General features: G+C 41.4%; 3 protein-coding genes across 4 annotated transcripts in view; all 3 read right to left on the bottom strand.

The window, feature by feature from the left end:
* LOC119575154 (polycystic kidney disease protein 1-like 2) overlaps positions 1–628 on the bottom strand; it is a 9505-nt gene extending 8877 nt beyond the window's left edge. For both annotated transcript variants that reach the window (XM_037922636.1, XM_037922643.1), the window contains exon 1: positions 455–628. The gene's annotated coding sequence lies outside the window, so the exon portion shown is untranslated. The remainder of the gene's footprint in view (positions 1–454) is intronic.
* A 1164-nt stretch (positions 629–1792) lies between these two features.
* On the bottom strand, positions 1793–8220 carry LOC119572951 (polycystic kidney disease protein 1-like 2). Its single transcript, XM_037919944.1, has 10 exons — positions 8216–8220; positions 7574–7689; positions 7029–7191; positions 5975–6116; positions 5412–5518; positions 4725–4845; positions 3925–4057; positions 3454–3550; positions 2641–2865; positions 1793–2321 (listed from the first exon to the last, which is right to left on the bottom strand). The coding sequence occupies exons 2-10, from the start codon at positions 7678–7680 to the stop codon at positions 2247–2249; spliced, it is 1170 nt and encodes a 389-aa protein (XP_037775872.1). The 5' UTR covers positions 7681–7689; positions 8216–8220; the 3' UTR covers positions 1793–2246.
* The window catches only part of LOC119577275 (mucin-22-like), a 9940-nt gene continuing 3026 nt past the window's right edge, over positions 8087–15000 (bottom strand). Inside the window, exons 4-12 of the mRNA XM_037925024.1 lie at positions 14477–14596; positions 13978–14136; positions 13209–13366; positions 12539–12751; positions 12063–12162; positions 10480–10553; positions 10026–10124; positions 9674–9775; positions 8087–8107 (exon numbers count right to left, since the gene is read on the bottom strand). Coding sequence (XP_037780952.1) covers positions 8087–8107; positions 9674–9775; positions 10026–10124; positions 10480–10553; positions 12063–12162; positions 12539–12751; positions 13209–13366; positions 13978–14136; positions 14477–14596 — 1046 coding nt within the window. The remainder of the gene's footprint in view (positions 8108–9673; positions 9776–10025; positions 10125–10479; positions 10554–12062; positions 12163–12538; positions 12752–13208; positions 13367–13977; positions 14137–14476; positions 14597–15000) is intronic.

Below are 15000 nucleotides of genomic sequence, written 5' to 3'. Positions count from 1 at the left end.
TGATAGTAACGTTAGGTATGTCTGTGTAAATGGAAATAGTGGTAAGTGTGGTAGTATCTATATTTATGTTATTTTTTGCTGTTGCTTTTGTTATCTTAACTATCACAAACTCCTGTTTACAGACCCATTCTAAGTTACACTCGTCGGTGGAGAAACCATCATTACCGATCTCCATACAGCATCCCATATCCTCACTGTTCTACATCCGTTCAACAGCGCAAACAAAGCTGCTGTAAACCCCAACAAAATCCCTCAGACAAAGACTAAACTAAAACTCACTTTGTGGTCGCGTGGAGAAAAATACGCACCTCTGCTTCCTTCCACTCTGTCACCACAACCCTTTCACCCTTCCCTTCCCTTCACCCCCCATCACCGCCCCTTCACCACCCACCACCGCCCTCTTCCGCACCACCCCCAACACCCCTTTTCTTCACCTCAGTAACTAACCCCTTACCTGCCCATCGTCCCTGTCAATAGCCAGCCACCGGTTCGCGATGAAGGTCGTTTTCTCGTCCGTCTGCAGGTCCCGCACGCTGACGAAGGCGAGGTGCCACGAGGAGTAGCGTCCTTCGCCGGAGTTATCGTGCCACACGCGCAGGTACTGAGGTTTCCCTAGCGGTCTGGGGGCGTCGGGGCAGGGCTTAATGATGGCGATAGTAATAATGATGGTGATTGTGGTACCGGTAAAGATATTGGTCTTAATAATGATAATAATAATGGTGATAATGCTGATGATTGAAGGAGAGGGCGTAAAACTGAACTGACATGAACAACAAGAAAGCAAAAAAAGAAGAAAAGGAGCAATACTGGCAGGCCATAGGAAGAATAAAGGCAAAAGGAGAGGGAAAAGGAGGCAGTCCGAAGTCAGTAGTGAACGCCGGAACACATCTGGCGGGGGAAAGGAAAGGAAGGAAAGAGGAGAGGGGAGGAGGGGAGAAAAGGAGGAGGAGGAGGAGGAGGAGGAGGCGGAGGTGGAGGTGGTGGTGAGAGAGGAGGGGGAGGAGGAGGGGAGGGGAGGAGGAGAGAAGGAGAGGGGAGGATGAGGAGGAGGGGAGGAGGAGGAGGAGGAGGAGGAGGAGGGGGGAAGGAGGAGAGGGGAGGGAGGAGAAGTAGAGGAAGGAGAAGAATGAGAAGAAGATGAAAAAAGTGTGAGGCGGTGAAGGAGATGGTGAAGAAGGAGGAGGAGGAGGAGAAAAAGAAAGGAAAGGGAAACGAAGAAAAAAGAAAAAAAAAGAAAAGAAAAAGAAGTAAAAAAACACACGACTAGGAAAAAAATAGTCATAAACTCGTAAAACGGTTGGGGGATGGGGGGGGGGGTATCCGCGTTGATTTAAGGAGCACCCACTTTTACATACCCCCCCCCCCCCCCTCGAAAAATCGATAATAATCATATATTGTGGAATTTAATGACATAATTCTTTCGTTTGCTTCTAAGGATACAAGTTAAATAAGTTGTATCACTGTGAGAGAGGCAAAGAAAAACGGGAAATTAATAAATATGGGAAGAAAAAGTTGTTATTTGTCATTTCCAGTAAGTAAACCTTTTCCTGATCGTGTGGTCATAGCAGAATACGCTTCATATAACGTACTAAATATAAGAAGGATAATACCATTAATAATAACAGTAATAAGGATGATGATGATAATAATAATAATAATAATAATAATAATAATAATAATAATAGTAATAATGATAATAATAATAATAAATAATAATAATAATAATAATAATAATAATAATAATAATAACAATGATGATGATGATGGTAATTATAATAATAATTATAACGAATGACATATTTAGTAAATATCCACAAGGGTTGCCTAAAATATACCTGCACTGAAATGAAGCTATTGTGAATGTTAAGAATAAATTAATATTTTGTTCTAACACCAAAAAAGCTTGCATAACAGAAAATGAATATGAATTTGACATACAGCAAATAAAAAAAAATTATAATTCGCTAATTTTGTCTAGGTTCTATTTATTTTTCACCACACAAGAATTTATATATAAAAAAAATCCCACAAATGTATTAAATAAAAAAACAAAACAAAAAAACACCACATATGAATTTATATAAAAAAACGTACACATCAAGCAAATCAAAACACACTTATCTATTAAAAAATAATCACCACACATACATTTATTTAATAAAATACAAAGCAAAAGAAAAGAAAAGAAAAATCCTCATCCTCGCTTCTATACCTGCACATTGGACTGACACGAAGCCTCCTTGTCGCTACCTGTGAAAACCACGACCTCGTACAGGTAGCGGTCGTCCACGTTGTTGTCTGCGCAGCGGGGTCACGCCCAGCTGGGGTCAATAGAGGAGAGTGACGTTAAGGTCTAGTTTCGTTTGTTATTGTTTTAATGCTTGTACTGGAAGTCGTATTTTTTTGTTGGGTATGCCATTGTGCCAGATTGATTAGAGCTATACAGAGCGGTTATTGATGATGATTTTTTTTATATAGTTAGAATGTTAATGAATGTTTATTGTGATTTTAGACAAAAATCTGTTATCGGGGAATGGCTGACGCCAAAAATCTAGCTATCTAAAAAGAAAAGAAAAGAAAAGCATAGGCCTACATCTACAGGATACGTATTCTTAAAAAAAAATTGGAGAAAGTCCTCACCTCCTTCAAATCCTCCCGGTCCTTGTATCGCGCCCAGATAAGGAGCACCATGAACAAGGCCAGAGTGAAGGCGAGCGTCATGTAGATAGACACGTTATCGGTAAAACCAGCATTGGCGAAGATGAACTCGAAGTTGATCTCATTGGGCGAGGGGAAGAAGCCACTTGCAAAGGACGTGAGATGCGACGCTTGGCACTGGGTCATCACGTAACTCGTGGACACGACCTGAAGCAGAGAAAATTCCATGACGACAAATGTAGAAAAAAAATAATAATGAGAATGGATATCTTCATGATGTATGTGTTTGATCGGTTTCGATGATACCTGTGTCGGAAATACGTGTATTTCTGACGGAGATTTGGTCGAAAAACGTTCAGATATGTAGATCTCCTGTACTGTAAAGATTTTCGTTCTCGTTCGTACCTTTTCTACGTGTGAAATCCTGTGAGAATCTTATATGACGAGTAATTCATCCTGAATAACCATGGTATGTTTATAGGGAATACATTTACCCTAGGTCGCGGAATGATGCGGTAGGGTAGCCACATTTCCTTTCCGCTCACGACTTTAACCCCAACATGTTGATGCTAGTACTCAAGACATAATTGAGCTGAGAGGTGCATTAGCAAAGTCAGGGGCTCTACCTCTGAGTCATGTTCCCTTTAATGCAACTACCACGCGCTACAATACACGAATGGTAATATATCTTCCAGTAGGTAATAAAACGATAATCATAAAGTCACATGCATGAAAACGACAGAGGACCAGACGCATTCCAAAGGAAGATGAAAGAATATAGGGCAGTCTCCGTACCTCAAGCCCCCTGTTGGACCATTCATCAAGAGCCTCGTCGAAGTAGTAGCAGCCGGAGGTGAAGACGCGCAGGCTGTAGGTGACGTCCGGTTCCCAGCTGTGAGGAAGAAGAGGAAGTGAAGGAATAATAATAAAAGAAAAAAAAGGAAGCGAGCGAGGAGGAACAATTGGGAAATGGAGAACGTCGATAAAGATATAGATGGAATGGAAATAGAGAACACTGATGAAGATACGAGTAAACAGAAGAACGGAAAATGTAGGCTTATGTCATAACAAATGGATATAATTAAGATCAATTAGCAATAGAACAACATGAGAAGCTCGAATATTAAAACAAAAAATAATGACTACCATGGCCTTGAACAACAGATAACCAATTAATAATTAACTTTGGCGTAGTAAAAAAAAACTTCAGAAACATCGACTTCGCCATTTTCCCTCTGTACAAGAAGCGTAAGCGTCACCACTCACTCTAAATGATCTTTGGTGATGTTCTTCAAGGCCGTTTCCATGGCAACGTTACCCAGGAGCGACGCCAAACCCAAGAAGAAACGGCCGGTGCGGTTTCTAACGTCGCTCGAGTTGAGGAAAAGGTCTTTAATATCTGCATAAAAAAACGATAATTATCAAATAATTTTCAATCTAAAAGTTATCAGCAGGAACTAAATAATATAATATAAAAACGAACTCTAAACTAAAGAGAGAGAAAAAAATATTTTGAGGTCTTGATACGTCAAAAAAAAAAAAAAAAAAAATCATCAAATAACTTTCAATCTAAAAAATAACAACAGTAACTAAAGTATATAATAAAAAAACAGCACTTTAACCTTAAAAGAGAGAAACCGAAAAATATCTTCAGGAAAAGGTCTTTGATATTTGCGTCAAAAAACAATATTTATCAAATAACTTCCACTTTAAAAAATAACAACAGGAACCAAATAATATAATAAAGAAACAGAACATTAAGCTTAAAAGAGAGAGAGAGAGAGAGAGAGAGAGAGAGAGAGAGAGAGAGAGAGAGAGAGAGAGAGAGAGAGAGAGAGAGAGAAAGAGAGAAAGAGAGAGAAGAGAGAGAGAGAGAGAGAGAGAGAGAGAGAGAGAGAGAGAGAGAGAGAGAGAGAGAGAGAGAGAGAGAGAGAGAATGGAGCGTCTGTACTGTTTACAAAAAAAAAACAAAAAAAAAAAAAAACATAATTCCAATATAAACTCCTATGCACTTGAATTATGTTGTCACGAATATCTTTCTTCCATGTATTTCTCTCTCCTCTTACCATTCTCGTTAGCAGGGATACTGGACAGCGGAATGAGCATCTCGTAGCTAGCAGGAGTAGGCATCTTTTCGTGGCTAAGCAGGAGAACAGAGCGATCAGCAGAAGTTCCGTTGGCAATGATCTGTCAGGGGAAAAAAAAAGGGGAGGGGGGGGAGGAGAGGCATTCGTGAGTCGGGTATGAAATGTCGGGATGCGTTTAAACGGGACAGAAACGTGCTTACGAAATGAGAACGTTTTAGCGGAAACGTGCTTATGAAATGAGAACGTTTTAGCGAGGTCCTGCACTTAGCTTATTACCGATGTGGTTCTGGTGCATGCGTGTGTATATATATCTGCTTATGTGTGTATATATGCTTGTATGTATAAATATATATATATATATATATATATATATATATATATATATATATATATATATATATAATATATATATATATATATATATATATATATATATATATATATATATATATATATATATATATATGTACGTATGTATAATTGCTTGTTTATAATTTTATTTGTTTACTTTTATTCTACATGCACGTATAAGTATATACACAAATATAAAAAAAAATCACAAAAGACCAGAATTAAGTAACCATATACGTCCCTCCCTCCCCCCCACAAACAACAACAAAATTAACCAAAAAAAGACCAAAATACCCCCCCCCCCCGAAAGCTCACCTCAATATTCACGGCCGAGCCGGGACGCGAGACGTTGAACTGCGTGTAGACGATGGGCACGTGGACCATCCTCGCCACCACTTCATCCCGCGCCATGAGGATCGGGTCTGCAGTGTGGGCGGCGGAGTCAAGGGCGGTTAGCAGTGATTGGCAGAGGAGGTTGGAAGCTGATTGTGAATATATATATAGATATACATACATAATATATATATAGATACATACATAATATATATAGATATATATATATATATATATATTATATATATAGTATATATATATATATATATATATATATATATATATATATATATATATATATATATATATATATAATGCGCGCGTGTGTGTGCGCATGTACAGCAAGAGAGGGAGGGAAAGAGGGAGAACAAACAAATAAAAAACTAAGCTTCCTAACATTTTGTGCATTATGCGGCTCACCCTCTGACTTACAGCAATACCCCCCCACCCCCATCCCACCACCACCCCCACCCCCTCCATCCCCACCACGCCCGCCCCCATCACGCCCGCCCCCACCACGCCCACCCCATCACGCCCGCCCTCACCTGGCAGATCCTCGGGGCTTCGTGGAATGCTGACGATGATACCCTCCGTATCGTTGACGGAGACGGGCTGCCCGTTCAGAAACACGTCCAGACTAACGACTTTTGTACTCTTGCTTAACTGATTCGACGACTGGGCATACGACTGCAGAGATAACGAAGGAATGGTCGTTAAACGAGGCTTGGGTAATGGGAGGGTGGGGAGGGGGCGGAGGGGGGGAGGGGGCGGAGGGAGGAGGGGAGAGTGGGGGAGGGTGGGAGTAACAGGTGGGTGAGGGAGGGAAGGGAAGAGAGGTGAGGGAGGATGGGTGAGGGAGGGAAAGGAAGGGAGGAGAGGTGAGGGAGAGTGGGCGAGGGAAAGGCAAGGCAGTTCATTAGTTTGATAAATTTTAGGAAGCGAGATTAGTGGGTGGGAAGAGCACAAATAATTGAAGAAAGGTTAAGAGGAAGTTGAATGATAAGAGATAGTCAATGGATGGTTTTATATTTTGTATTTTCGTTGGTTGTTAAAATTAGGAGGCTTATTCAACCCTGACTACACCTTAGATAAGTGAACTAGATGAATATATACTTCCCTAAAACACACACACGCGCACACACACACACATATCTGTTTATCGATCTATTTATGTAACTTCTATGTATCTATCTGTCTAATTCTCTGTCTGTCTGTCCATCTATCTATCTATCTATCTATCTGTCTGTCCATCTACATATCTATCTATCTATCTATTTGCTTGTCTATCTACCAACACACACACACACACATATCTGTTTATGTATTTATATATATTTATCTGTCTAATTCTCTGTCTGTGTGTCCATCTATCTATCTATCTATCTGTCTGTCCATCTACATACCTATCTCTCTATCTATCTACACACACACACACAACACACACACACACACACACACACACACACACACACACACACACACACACACACACACACACACACACACACACACACACACACACACAAATGTGATTTCCTCAACATGTGATTTCCTGAACATATGATTTCAAATACCGTTATGCACGTCCACACCGCTTACGTAAGTGACGGAGGGCCACTCCACAGCCGACAGAGTGACGGTCTGGTTGCAGGCGTCCATGCCCAGCGAACGGGAGGGGCAGAAGGAAGTGGGCAGCTGGATCTCTCCGCCGCCCTTCGTCACCGCCACCTTCATGCCGTGGTTCAGCATTTCCTCTGTTACTCTGGAAGGCATTAGGGTGAGGAGGACACGGGTGACGGTCGAGGTTGTGAGTTAGATTGATTGGTTCATCATCTTTATCGATTTTCTGGTGTGTTCGTTGTTTGCTGAGTTGTTGTTTAAGTGGGAGAGAGACATTTGCATACGTATATATGAATTAATGTATCTGCAGATGTATAATAGATTATTGTAGAGATAAAGGGATGCTTTAGAAAAAAAAAAAAAAACGTTCGCACACGAAGGTACACTTACATGATATCCTACATCAATATCTCGATGTATTCTATGTAAACTGTACCGAAAGATCGAACCGATAAGCAGAAAGAAATGAGTAAAATCGAGTCAAAGAATCAAAAGATAACAGAAATGGCTTCATTCTCACTCACTTGGCGACCATCATCGAGGCGCCGTTGGGAGCCTGAGCGAGGACCACCTCCCCCTCGACGCTCTTAGCCTCCACGGACTTGCCGATGCTCTTCACCAAATTCATCATTCGGGACACCTGTGTGGCGGGGTGCGTCAGTATCCACGTGGGAGGAGTGGAATGAGGAGAGAAGAGGGGAGAAGAGGGGAGAATGAAATGAAGAATACGTAGGATAAGAGAGGAGACAAAAGGATAAAGCAAGGAAGGGTAAGAATGAACGACGTACAGGGCCCAAGGTGAGGAGGACGTAGGAAATGTTATGTTATAGGTTATTTTATGTTATGAAGTCTTGTTATGAAGTTATGTTATATCAGGTTATGTGAAATTTGGCGCTAATTTTAACACACACTTCAGAACAAATCTTATGACCACACATCATCCTCAGTGAAACTTAACACACATAAGATCTCCAGTGTTAAAAAAATGTGTGAATTGAATCAACTCAAACAAAATATGTTACAGATAGACATCATCCTCACTGAAACAACAGCATTAACTGGATATAAGATCTCCAGCTTTAGAATTTTGGGTGAAATGAACCGACCTGATTCACCTGCTCTTTCATTAGGTTGAGTTTTGGGTGAAATGAACCAACCTAACTTACCTGGTCTTTCGTTTGGTTGAATTTTGGTTGAAATGACCCAACCTGACTCACCTGGTCTTTTATTAGGTCGAATTTGGTTGAAATGACCCAACTACCACCTGGCCTTTATTAGGTCGAATTTTGTTGAATGACCATCTGACTCACTCTGGTCTTTTATTAGGTCGAATTTTGTTTGAAATGACCAACCTGACCCGGTCTTTATTGTCGAATTTGGTTGAAATGACCCAACCTGACTCACTGGTCTTTTGTCGATTTGGTTGATCCAACTCTCTCACCTGTCTTTATTAGGTCATTTTGTGAATGACCCAACCTGACTCACTGGTCTTCTGCTCTCGATTTGTTGTGCCAGGACTCTCTGCTCAACTACTCTCTCGGTCAAGTCTCCCATGCTCACTGTCTGCGAATTGTTAACATCACGTCTCTCACTCCTCTTCCTCTTTCTGTCTCCTTCTACTTCTCTCATCTCTCTTCTTTCTCTCTCTCTCTCCTCTCTCATCTTCTCTCCTCTCTCTCTTGTCTTCTCTCTCTCTCCCTTCTCTCTCATCTTTCTCTTCTCTCTCTCTCTCTCTCTCCTCTCTCTCTCTCTCCTCTCTCTCTTCTCTCTCTCTCTCTCTTCTCTCTCTCTCTCTCTTCTCTCTCTCTCTCTTCTCTCTCTCTCTCTCTCTCTCTCTCTCTCTCTCTCTCTCTCTCTCTCTCTCTCTCTCTCTCACATCGCATACACCAGTACGTATATCGCATACATTGCCTTGTACATCAAACACAACACCACATACTTTATATACTTTTCATACATCATCTTCTATATCACACATATTATTAACAATTACATCACATACATCACTACAGATACCACATTCAACACTAATTACATCACACACAATTACTCCTTAGATCACTAAATTATATTGCATACATCATACAAGTCAATTTTTGCATCGGCAGATACAACACCACATATCACAACATATCACACACACATAACACCACATATTTCGCACACATATCACCACATATTTCGCATGCACATCACCACATATTTCCTCCACATATCACCACATATTTCGCACGCATATCACCGCACACACATCACCACATATTTCACCATCACCACAAAGGTGATACACATCACATATCCCCCACCACACACACACATCACCACACACTCCCCCTCCTCCTACATATCACCACACATTTCCCACACAAACATATCACGACATCCCATCACCACATCACACAATTCCTTTTCATATCACCCCCACCCCCCCACATGTCACCGCATCCCCCACATATCACTACACATTCCCCTCCCCCCCCACACACACATATCGCCACACATCCCCCTCCCCCCCCACACACACATATCGCCACATCCCCCACATAGATCACCGCTGAGCCCCCTCCCCCCCACACACACATATCGCCACATCCCCCACATAGATCACCGCTGAGCCCCCTTACAATCACTGCCGATATCCACTTCGTAATCCCAGTTCTTTGCTGCGTCGACGTCGGTGGGAGGGACGTTATCGACGTCTTGCCCGACAGGATCTCCGTCACGCCCTCGGGGGGAAAATAAGATAAAATATAAGATACAGAAATAAGAAAGTGATGTGAGAATAAGTAAGGAGGGAGAGGAGGTCTAGAAGAAGAGAGAGATAACGATGGAGAAGAGAGAGAGAGAGAGAGAGAGAGAGAGAGAGAGAGAGGGAGAGAGAGAGAGAGAGAGAGAGAGAGAGAGAGAGAGAGAGAGAGAGAGAGAGAGTGACAGACCGACAGACAGACACGCAAGAGCCCTGGCAGCGATACCCACCGACATGATAGAGCCCATGGCGCACAGGGACGAGGACAGGAAAGGAACCATGTCCTGGGGTGACGTCAACTCGATGTCCTCCACGCTCGCCGACAGTTTCTGCGAGGGTGAAATTATTTCGGTTATTTAATAATAATTGTTATTGTTGTGGTTATTATCGTCACCGTCATCATAATAATCAAAATTATTAATCTTCTTCTCCTCCTTTTTCTTTTCTTCTTCTTCCTCCTCCTCTTCTTCTTCTTCTCATCCATCCACCCACCTACATAATTATTATCATTATTATTGTGGTCATCATCACCACCGTCATCATGATAATCAATATCATTAATCTTCTCCTCCTCCTCCTCCTCCTCCTTCGTCTTCTTCTTCTTCTTCTTCTCATCCATCCACCCACCTACACGCCCACCTCATCCATTCACCCGCCCCCCCTCTCACCCACCCGGTCACCCACCTCCAGGAATTCGAGCGCCGTTATCCGAGCCTCCATGTCCACGGTCTTCGAAGCCGCAGCGGATTTCGTGATGCCTGGGGCGGAAGAGGAGAGAAAATTATTTCCCGAAAGGTTAATGGTCAAAACAGACAGACAAACGACGACAAAAAGGTCATATAGCCCTGTGATCAAGTATTGTGGCGAATCGGGTAAATAAAATTGGGTTCACGATTAGGATAAGTGGACAGAGGAAGGGGTTAAAGAAGAGAAGGAAGAGGAATAGGGGAGAAGAGAAAAAACACGGAAAATTTATTGAGGCGAGGGGTAGGGTCCAAGGCAGGTGATCCTCTATATTGGGCCTCAGTCTCGGTCTCCTAAGCCCCCTCCCTCCCCCCGCAACAACAACGAGGAAATAAAAGAGAGAGAAAAACTGTTATTTCTGTTTACTTTTTTCTCTTGTTTTTGTTGTTGCTGGGAAGGAATAACAGAGAAAAATACCTGTAGTACATGTTTACTTTTGTTGTTGTTGGAATGAATGAGAAAGAAAAACAAACAAACTAATATCTGCTTACTTTTCCTTTTTTTTTTTGGGGGGGGGAAGGAATGACAGAGAGAGAAAGTGAGAGAGAAAAGATACCTGTAATACTTGATTTTTTCTTTTTCATTTGTGATTCCTGGGTCTGGACGATGACCGTATGATTAGAGTTAGTTATAATAATTTTTCCTTTCTTTTTTGAGAATATCTGTATACCTCAAGTTGGTTGTATTAATTTCTGGCTATGGAGATTTCCTGTATGCTTGAAGTTGACTGTAATTCCGTTTATCAGCATCGTTATCATTATTATTATTATTATTACTATTATTATTATTATTATTATTATTATTATTATTATTATTATTATTATTATTATTATCATTATTATTATTATCATTATTATTATTTTCAAGTGTTCTGTAATGTCTAGGTACGGAGATTACCTTTATAATTGAAGTTGGTTATAACTGCGTCATTTTTGTTCAAATCCTCTATAATTCACTTTGTTGATGGAGTCTAAACAGACAAGTAGATACAGGTTAGACTATAAATACGAAACACTTTAACGCGAAAATATTCATAAAATCGCAATCGAAATCCGTGGTTCGTAGTTATAGAGTATTCGAATCTAACAAATATTGGTATTGGATATCCGACTTCGTTAGCTGATGTTCGTTTTTTTTTCTTCTTCACAAGATTCGTTTCATACATTCGCTGGTGTTCCCCCCTGGTACTGACTGAAATCAATGCTCATATATTCTGATGCCGACTTGAAAGCTTCTGAATTTTATTACTAAAATAAACGTTCATAATTTTGATACGAAAATTAAACACTCATGAATTATCAAACACTTAAACGCTTCTAAATTCCATTACTGAAACAAACGTTCATAAATCGCGATACAGAATTAAACACACACACGAATCGTCAAGTCGAAATGAATGTTCTTACGCTTCTCAATGCAATTACCGAAGCAAACGTTCCTAAATACCGAATTCTCTCACCGAATTAAACGTTTCCGAAATCCGTTGTTGCTGAAATGAGTACCTACTTCCCTCACGCCCTTACCCTCTGTGGCTGCCCTTAGCACTCCGGCACCCACGTTCAGCTGACTCAGGGTTGAGAAGGACATGGTCCCCATCGCCGTCTGCAGAGCGCCTTTGTTCATCTGTGGAGAGAGAGGGTAATGATGTATTTCTGTGCTGCAGTTTCTTCGAAAGACGGTTCATACCTGGTGGTGCTATTCGTAGGTTAAGATATGTGTAATGGAATAGTGTGGTGGGTCTTGAAGTGCACTTTAGACTCCCCTATCTATGTATATACACACACGAACACGAACACACATGCAGAAATACAAGCACGAACACATAACACAAAAACAGAAAAACACACCACACACACACACACACACACACACACACACACACACACACACACACACACACACACACACACACACACCACAACCACACACACACACACACACACACACACACACACAAACGAACCCCCTTCTAAACATCCCCACCAACTCGAGCACAAACCTTAGTAATATCCCGGAGTCTGAGATCTGTCTCCTCCTTCGTCAGATTCCCGAGGGCGTCCATATCGAGCGAGAGCCAGGTAGCGTGTTCTCGCACCGACGACTGAGCCGTCAGGAGCATCCCGACCTTGAACTGGTTCCCGATGGCCGAGAGATATTCAATCTTTTCGGCGGCGTTGAATTCTTCGACCTCCTCTTGGGTCGGCATCTCCACCTAATCAGGGGTAAAAATAGCGATTGGAGATGAAGACCTCTGGACTAGGGGCTTTCGGTGCTGGATCTCGGTCCATGGAGCACTTTCGAAATCAAGACTAAGAATTTGGCTTGGATTTTGTCTCACTCCGGAGAGACCGTCAGTTTCACATGGAATATAAAATGAAACCTATAAATAGGGTGTTCCTTATTCTATGGGTACTGATAACATTGACATAACTAATAATGGTTTAATTTAAAAAGATGAAAAACATCGAAATGTCAAGGAAATATTATCTATTGCTCATGGATAGCAGACTAGGAAAAAACAACCGCAGAAAATGTTGATTTCGTTCGATATCAAAACCAATTCTTACTTTTTTCTCTCCCTACATGTCAGCAATCAGATACAACAAACCGAAAAATTCACGAATAAGACCTTAAGACAACGCAGATAAAACCCTCATTTCTTTATACACCTGAATCGTGCCAACCACCACCTCGGCGTACGTGCCAAATTTGTCCCAAATTTCGCACATGATGGTGAAGTCCCCCAGAGGCAAAATGAGCTCCGCCTTGGGTTGCGCGGTGGCCACGATGGTCCGCTTGAGGGGGGCTCCGTCTGTGGGCTCGTACACTGTGGGAAAAGGAAGGCAGTGGATACTGTATGGCTGTGGTGGATACCGTGCGAAGGTAGTGCATATTGTACGGATGCAGTGGTCCCGTACGAATGTAGTGGATACTGTGCGAAGGTAGTGCATACTAAACAAAGACCCATACAATAGGTCTCTTTTCTCCTTCATGTGGTTTCCTAACCTCTGTTTCCTAACGTAAAATACTTTTTGGAATAAAAGGTGTGGCTTACGTTCTGAGGCTCAAAGTCATCTTCATGATACAATAATCTACAACACAGACTAGAATTAAATATTGCCACTGACTGCATTTTTTCTTTTTTTCTAAACACGATGCAATATACCTACACGTAACAATAATCGAGATAAACAAATAAACACAATAAAAAAAAAATAATAAAATACGCCAAAAAAGAAGGCAAAATAAAAGTCAAATAAAATTAAGAATAAACAAGATAAACCAAAATAAACAAAAGAAATATAAAGATACACAGAAAAGAATAAAAAAAAACGAAACATAAAAAAAAAAACAAAAAAAAAAACATCAAAACCGAAACCCGTAAAAACAAACATCGAAGACGAACAAGAGGAGGCCAGGGGTGACCCAAGAACCTACTGAAGAAGGAGTACTGGTCGATGCCCGCTTCTTCAGGGTCGTCCCAGTCATGGCACTCCACCAGGAAAGTGTCGACCATGACGCGTCCCACCGGAGGAGTCACCGTGCAGGCCCCTCCTGTAGGCGGCTTGTTCAGGACTAGCGTCATCACGTACACGCCTGTAGAAGAGGATGGGGGTGGAGGAGGAGGAGGAGGATGAGGGGGAGGAGGATGAGGTGGAGGAGGAGGAGGTTGAAGATGAGGAGGAGTTGGAGGATGAGGAGAAGGAGGAGAAGGATTAGGAAGGAATAGAAAGAGGAAAAAAGGGTGTGAAAATTACTATCATCATTATTACTATCATCACCTTCATCACTGCCAACATCATCACAAACAAGAATAAGACACGACGTCACACAAACAGAAAAATAAAAAGAAAATTCACCCAAGAGGAGAAGAAAAAGCGTAAGAAGACCAACCGAGGTGACAAAAGGACTCGAAGATGAAAGATCGCCTCCTTACCCGCAGAGCCAGTAGGCGTGTGAACTTGCAACGTGACCATATATTCCTCAAGCGCAGGGTTGACCGTAAACAGTTCATTCCCTATGGCGATGTCTTTGGATGTCTTGCCAGTTGGAATGACTAGGAGGAATGAAAGGGGTATTGTGTGGTATCAAGTCGGTGAGAGAGAATTATCTATATGGAGAAGGGAGGTGATGCTAGTTTATATTATGATTAGGGGAACGAGTGGTAAAACACTCTTCCGTGTTGATACTATGGTAGAAAAACTTACAATGCAAAAAAGCTAGATTCATTTTCAATAAATCTGTTTTTTGCATTGTGGGTTTTTCTACCATGATTGGGGGAGTTAGAGGAGTTTGATATCGTGTTTGAGAGAATGTGATTTCGTAATAAGGATATTGTATCAATTTAGTAATAATCATGTCATATACATATAATAATAATCGTATTATATTAATCCAGTATTAACTGTGACACATGCATTTAGTAATCACTGTACCACATCAATTCAGTAATAATCATAT

This window comes from Penaeus monodon, chromosome 1 (assembly GCF_015228065.2).
Source record: "Penaeus monodon isolate SGIC_2016 chromosome 1, NSTDA_Pmon_1, whole genome shotgun sequence".
Taxonomy (NCBI): domain Eukaryota; kingdom Metazoa; phylum Arthropoda; class Malacostraca; order Decapoda; family Penaeidae; genus Penaeus; species Penaeus monodon.
This window is presented reverse-complemented; position numbering and strand designations above follow the sequence as displayed.